Source organism: Solanum tuberosum, unplaced genomic scaffold (assembly GCF_000226075.1).
Source record: "Solanum tuberosum cultivar DM 1-3 516 R44 unplaced genomic scaffold, SolTub_3.0 scf00267, whole genome shotgun sequence".
Classification (NCBI taxonomy): Eukaryota; Viridiplantae; Streptophyta; class Magnoliopsida; order Solanales; family Solanaceae; genus Solanum; species Solanum tuberosum.
This window is the reverse complement of record NW_006239199.1, coordinates 676,286-683,831: the sequence shown is the minus strand read 5'-3', so window position 1 is coordinate 683,831 and position 7,546 is coordinate 676,286. Positions and strand designations below refer to the sequence as shown.

Here is a 7,546-nt window from a genome sequence, read left to right as displayed (position 1 = left end):
TGTGTATTTATTGTGATTTTGAATGTTTTGTGGGGTAATAGAACGCATGCAAAGTTAAGGTGTTTTTTTGAAAATCTGGGACAACTTCAAGTATCACTTAATGTTTTTTCTCAAAATCTAATTTACTTTCGTAAACTATGTGTCAGATCAAAATCAGATTAACAAATTCAAAAGGAATGAGTAATAAATAGCTCATACAATGACATATTTATTATTTAAAAGAAGTACTCCTTTTGATTGAAAGCTAACAAGATAGTTATAATGTAATTAAATACTATAAAAATCTTTGCATTGTAGCTTCTATAGTGTTATATTTTTTTTAATTAATTGTTAAAGGTTAAAATTAGTGATTAATTGAGAAGTTGAGAGGCAAAATTATATAATGCAAATGTTGCCACGTGTTGATATTTATTTTAATTAATTTTTTAAGAAAAATGTTAAATTCAAAATACTTAGAATACTCAACTCTATAAATAGAAGAAGTTTCTACAATAGTCGTTCATACATCTCCAATCCAAGAATTCATCAAAAAATGGCAAAAATTCTTTTAACTTTGTTTGCTCTTGCTCTAATGTTAGGCCAAACAAATGGAGTTGTTCAGTGTGAGAAAGATGTTATACCCTTGGTAAAACCTTGTTCAGGTTTTGCACTAGGTAAAGATGCAAAACCTAGTAAAAAATGTTGTGTTGGATTGCAAAGTTTGGCTAAAATAGCTGCTGCCTCAGAATCAGACCGCAAAACTCTTTGCATTTGCATCAGTCATCTAGAGAGATCTGGCTCTGTGAACATTGTGAACTATGCAAAAGCTGTAAAACTTCCTGATCTATGTCACTTCATTACCTTTATGCCAATTGAACCTAATCCTGATTGCTACAACTAGAAACAAAACCATCCAAAGGTAGAAGAGATGTTGTAACTTTTAATTCAATTTTTCATCTCTCTTTTAATTAAACTAGTTTCAGTGTATACGCTTTGCGCATTATGATTTCGCATACCTCATTTGATGAAAAATATTATAGAGAGAAAATGAATTTAATTACAAATTTCATTAGCAAGATGCTTATAGATTAAAATATTTAAAAATCAAAATCTAATGGTTATGATTTCTGTACAATTAAATTCTCATATAAATTGATATAAACAATTACTCCAACATTAAAACAACTAATAGTGTTGTAAATAAAGTTCTACTCCTATTTGATAAGAAATATTGTTTTAACTAATTATTGGACACTCGATAGAGTAATGTAAATACTCAATTAGTGATATTACCAATTAAACCTGTGAACATGTGGTTGTAATATCGTTCGACCTTCTTTGTACGGGTGGCAAAATTAAACTTAACCCATTAAATGAGGGTTGTTGACCCCGTTCATTTATTACCTCAACCCATTTCAACCTATCATAAATTGGGTTGATATGTAATCCAAATTGGCTTGTGAGAAATCATGTTAAAATATTTTTTTTAGAATTTTTTTTCAATTTGATATGTTAAATATAGTCCTAATTAGGGGTGTTCACAGTTTGGATAAAAACAATCCAAATCGAAAAATTGAACAAAATCGATTTTATTTAGGGTTTGATTTTAGATTTTGAAAAAATCGATATTATTTGGTTTGGTTATGATTTTGTTCGAAAAATATCAAAGAAATAATCGAACCAAATCGATAAATAATATACATAAATTTTATTATTATACATACATAATATACTATTTTATAAACAATTTTAAAAATCTTATATATCTATTCATCAAAATTTTATTTATAATTTACTTATGAAAGTAAAAATGAAGAACATTTATCTTATTGATTTTATGTATATGAGTGTCTATTACAATTTTTTGTGGGATTGAAAATGTCAATGTCTCTTCCTTCTAGGGCAAAAGTAGTGAACTTTGAAGCTTTATTCATAGCAAATTCAATGATCGAAAGTTTCGTAATGTCAATCATTCTAACTATTTTTCGTTTTGAATGAATTATTGTCAATTTTTTTCACGTTTTGAATGAATTATTTCTTTTAATTTTATGTATATGCAGTTAATAACCGAACCAAACCGAACCCAAACCGATAACAACCAAATCGATAAATGTATATTAGGTTTGGTTTGGTTTGGTTTTGATAATTTTAAAACCGATTAAGTTGGTTTGGTTTGGTTTTGACCAATAACCGACCCAAACCAACCTGTGAACACCCCTAGTCCTAATAAAGAAAAATATAATTTTATTAGGTACTAAAATAGTTTAAAAGAACAAATAAATAATTAAGCTTAGTAAAAACTAAATTGGGTTGAGCTTTATCTGTTATATAACTCATTATCTAACACATTTTGACCCAATCAACTTTAAGTTGGGTTGGATATTGACCCGATTAGTGTCTTAACTCATTATAACACTCCCAAATTTAACACAACCCACTCAATTACCACTCCTTCAATTCTATAGCAGCATAATTATTAATATAGTTTTAATATCACCCTTATTCTTACTTCACCTTTATTTGTCAAGTATTTTTGCCATCTTAAAAATAACATTAAATAACTCAGTCAATCATTTTTCTTTTCAAGTCAATTACTCTATACCTGCCTTGTCCTATAAACAAAATACTTACCTAATAAATTGTCAATATGCCAGTTCTATATCGACACTAACATAATAAATTTGCAAAATACTTATATTTTTTTTTTTTAAAAAGTAAACTTTTAACGTCTTTTATAATATTTTCTTTATTAATATTATGATATTTAGATTTTAATGAATTTTAAAAAATAAAATAATTCTTTGGATAGCCCATGTCTATAGTCTACGACCTAAGTGTGGTGTGAAATTTCAATTGCTTTTATAGCTTTTGGAGTTCTTTCTTTACGTACTACTCGATTAATTTCTCAGATGATCACTCAATTAATAATTATTATTTTAGAATATTTATTTTTTGTTGAAGATGATTGAAATCAAGAAGAAAGATATTTTCTAATTAATAACTATTAATTGAGTGATCATCTGAAAAAACAATCAAATAGGAGATTCAACAAATTATTTATATTTTAATTGGAAAATTGTTATAAAGATCGCAATGGTTAAAATAGACTTTCCCAAAAATGATTTATGTGTGAGGACGTAATAACGAAGAAATTAACAGCAAAATATTGGTTATGACTGGATCGGAAGAGAGAATTTCTCTTGTGTACATATTATAATATTATCTTTACTATTAAAAAATAATGTGAATACAAGATTTCTAATCTTGAATATTAGAAAATAATGTGAATACAAGATCTCTTGTCAAAATTTCCAAAGTGTGCTTGCATTTTCTTATTCATCAGATATTTCGAAAGAAATATTTAGCTATATATATATAAACACAAAGAATAGCTAATCACCATTAACAAACTAGCTAACTGCCAAACTAACTATTTCTAATTGCAACTGATTGGCAGATACAATAATTAAGTCTGGTTCGCATGCAGGTTTCGGCTGAATTCTATAGATTTTGTTCAAACAACATATTTATGTTGATAAATACATCAAATATGTATAAATATTAAATTTAAAATCTTATTATTATTACTTAAAATAATTATTATAAAGTTTAAAACTCATAAAATTGAAATCCTAATAACTAAGTTTTACCACAACTAACACATGGTGCTTGAAACAAATTTGAAAAACTCTCTCTAGAATATGGCCAACCCCCACCCTCCCCCCACCCCCTGACCCGCCGGAACCACCAGATTCACCCAGCCCCATGGTGGAAGACCATCAAAGATTTCAGTCCTTCAAAGAAGCACTAATTGACAAGGAAAATGCCCTAAATCAAATCTATGAAGTTCCTAAGGAACATACAAACATGGAAGAAGGAAGTGAGAGTAACAACGATACAATCACCCTAACCGAAGATGAAAAGCGAAGATTGTACCAACCATGGTGCTTGTTTGTAATCATCAAAGTCTTTGGGAAACGGCTAACACACGCCTACCTAAAGAGCAAATTAACAGACACCTGAAATCTGGCTGAACCTCTCACAGTAATAGATCTAGGATGGGATTATCACATTGTAAAAATAAATCAAGTGCAAAGTATGCACAAAATCCTACATGAAGGGCCATGGTTTGTTGCAAGGAATTTTTTATCAGTCAAAAGGTCGGAACCAAATTTTGTTCCCCAACAATCCATGCTAACCCACACAGCCATATGGGCCAGACTACCCCACTTGCCAACATAATTCTATGATAAAAACATATTAGAAAAGGTTGGACAAAGATTAGGGGTCCTACTTAAGATCGACACTTGCACATCGGCTACGCTTGGGGGCGATACGCACGTATTTGCATCCAAGTACCAATTGAAGTACCAGTCAAAATAGAGGCAGTCATTGAGAGTCATAAACAAAAAGTAATCTATGAAGGGGAGGGAATCATGTGTGTTGGTTGCGGTAGAATAGGCCACACTCTAGGAAGATGTAAGGAAATCGACAAGGAGATCATAGACCCCCTTCAACGGACAGACAACTGGGAAATTGTCTCTTTCCCAAAAAGAAAGACCCCAACTGCAAGGAAGCAAAGCACAAGCACACCCAAGGAGCAAGAAAGGCAGCAACAAAGACAGGTAAGGGCTTACGACCCTTACTCAGGTGAGTTTCTTAACACCGGCGCCCCAACCCAACCACCTGGAGATGGACGGAAAATTAATGAAAATAATAATAACAAAAATAATGGAAAACATGCAAAAATTGGAAATGGTCCCAAACCCCTACTCCTAAGACCAATTCCACAGCTATAAAAAGCAACAATGCTGATAATCAAAAGCTTTTTACAACCATTAATGAGGAAAGACAATATTACAAAAAAGAAAATTATCATTGGCTAACAATTACACAGCCTTAAATGATAAAGGAAACATAGGGACCCACGACTTAATTACCAACCACCCCCTCCCTTTCCCAAGGCTTCGACGATTCGAAACGGCGCCTCAGTCCATACCCAGGGTAATCATCACCCTTTTGCCAGTGACATGACCACGGAGGTTGCGTCAAACATCCATCACATTAATGCCACTACAATGGATGTTGATATACTCCCCAACACTATAGAACAAGAACACCCAACACAACTAATAGCAAAAATGGCTTACCACCATATGCTACCACGGAATCTACAAGACCCACCGCTTATCTTCACGACAACACCAATGCCTCCGGGGAATACTCCGACCTCATGGTTGGAACTAGCGCTGCAAGAAGAGCAACTCTCCTTCCAAGTAGTGATAGCAGTACAACTTATGACCTTAATCCTCCAAGACCCGGCATACCTTGCCCAGATCATCAAGGAGGGGGTCGATCAGGGGATAGCAGAACTGGGCCATCAGATATGGATGCAGATGCTGAGGCAAACCCAAATGTGGGGGAGTATGAACTCGATGACAATGGAAGAACTCAACGTTTTACTGAATATCACCTTCCAAAGTCTACCCTTCTTTCCCACTCTCCCATACCTAACCAGTTCCCATAACCTCTTCTTTATACCTCGATTTCCACAGGAGGTCCTGAACACATTATACTCCCAAACACCACAAAGGGATGAGCAAAACACGAACCTAGGAAGAAATGAGCCCTCAATCCTAGAGTTGATATGAAAAAACAACCAGGAACTGGAGGACATTTTGATAAAAATTAGAGAACAAAGTACAGAGACATGCACCCTGGAAACTCTGTTCTACAAGGAGTTGGAGGAACCAATCAACACGACAGTAATAGCCTACTGCCCACAGGGCACGACAAGGTACACTTTGAACTTGAGGAACGAGAAAGACTTAGTTCCGGCAGCAGTGGCACTGAATCCCACTGGACTACCCAAACAAGGATCTCAACTGGAGAAGGGGAAGGGCTTGCAGGAGCAAGCAACACAACTCAACCCAATAATGACCTTCATCATATGGAATGTGAGGGGATCGAATAGTGTGAGCTTCAGGTGTCAATGTGGAGTAATGTTGAAGTTTCATAAGCCTGCAATGCTTGTTCTGCTAGAAACAAAGATGATAGAGCATAAAAGCCTTACAGAGGAGCTCAAGTTCAACTCACAAATCCAAGCTGCTGCGAATGGCCTCTCCGGAGGAATAATGATAATGTGGAATGAGGACACTCTGAAGTTGGAAGACTTGTCAATCACCCCTCAAGGAATACATGTATCTATCAAGGTACTCCCTAACTCCCCTTCTTGGTTTTTCTCAACTGTCTATGCTAGTCCTAATTTCAACACCAGAACTGACCTCTGGAAAGAACTCTGTAGTCTCTCAAGCACCATCAATGGGGAATGTCTCACTGGTGGGGAATTCAACGAAGTCCTCCATGCAAGAGAGAAACTAGGAGGAAACAATATTAATCACAACAGAGCCAGTCTTTTTTGGAATTGCTTAAATGAGTGCAAAATGATAGATTTAAGATTCAAAGGGTGTAAGTATACCTGGACCAACAAAAGATATAAGAATATGAGCAACCTTATCTTTGAAAGGCTAGATAGGTGTGTTGCAAACGACTTTTGGATAAAACTCTTCCCTAACTCTGTGATAACCCACCTTCCCAAGACCAAGTCTGACCAATGTCCTATGCTCATAACTCTTGACAATAACAATTCCAAAAAGGTACTAAACCTTTCAAAATGGAACCCATGTGGTGTGGGCACCCATCCTTCCAACCCCTTGTCTAACACTGTTTTGACAACCAAGACACTTTGAACGGGGCTATAAACCTCTTCCAGAAAGAGGCAACCATTTGGAATAACTCTACATTTGGGAATATTTTCAAAAACATAAGGAAGATTCTGGCCAGACTTGATGGGATCCAGAGGTCCCCAAGCTACCTTCTTAGCTCCTTCCTCCATGAACTTAAGTCTAGCCTCCTCCAGGACTATGTCAGTCTCTTAGCTGCTGAAAAAGAGTTTTGGAAAACCAAATCTAGGATTAATTGGCTTAGTGAAGATGATGCAAACACTAGCTTCTTCCACACCTCCACCATCAACAGGAGAAGAAGAAACCGTATCACTTCCATTAAAGATGATGCTGGGAACCTTCTTGAGGACCAGGATCAACTCAACACCCACATTTCCAACTTTTTAAAAAACCTCTACACCACTAACCACCAACACACCAAAAGAAGCATTGCTAATGTGAAGGCTCAGGGCCACTTTTTCTTTGAGGAGATGTCCAACACCGTAGACACACCCCTCAGAGACGGTTAAATCCACAAAGCCCTCAAGGCTCTCCACCCCCTCAAAGCTCCTGGACCTGATGGACTGCATAACCTGTTATATAAAATTTTTTAGAGTATTGTAGGCAGCAAAACCACTAGTTTCTATAAGATGGCCTTTGACCAATCCAAGATGCCTGCTTTAAATAACACCACCATTTTTTGCCTCATTCCCAAATGTCCAGACCCTCCTACTCTCAAAAGCTACAGACCCATTGGTCTATGCAATACCAGTTACAAGCTTGTAACAAAAATCATTGTCAATCTCATCAAACCCATCCTCCCCTCCATCATAGGGCCTAGCCAA

General features: G+C 35.3%; 1 protein-coding gene across 1 annotated transcript; it reads left to right on the top strand.

The window, feature by feature from the left end:
• The first annotated feature begins 532 nt into the window (after nt 1-532).
• On the top strand, nt 533-880 carry LOC107062860 (non-specific lipid-transfer protein 3-like). The gene has a single exon (XM_015314023.1). It carries the CDS (start codon nt 533-535, stop codon nt 878-880), a length of 348 nt encoding a protein of 115 aa, XP_015169509.1.
• The last annotated feature ends 6,666 nt before the right edge of the window (nt 881-7,546 follow it).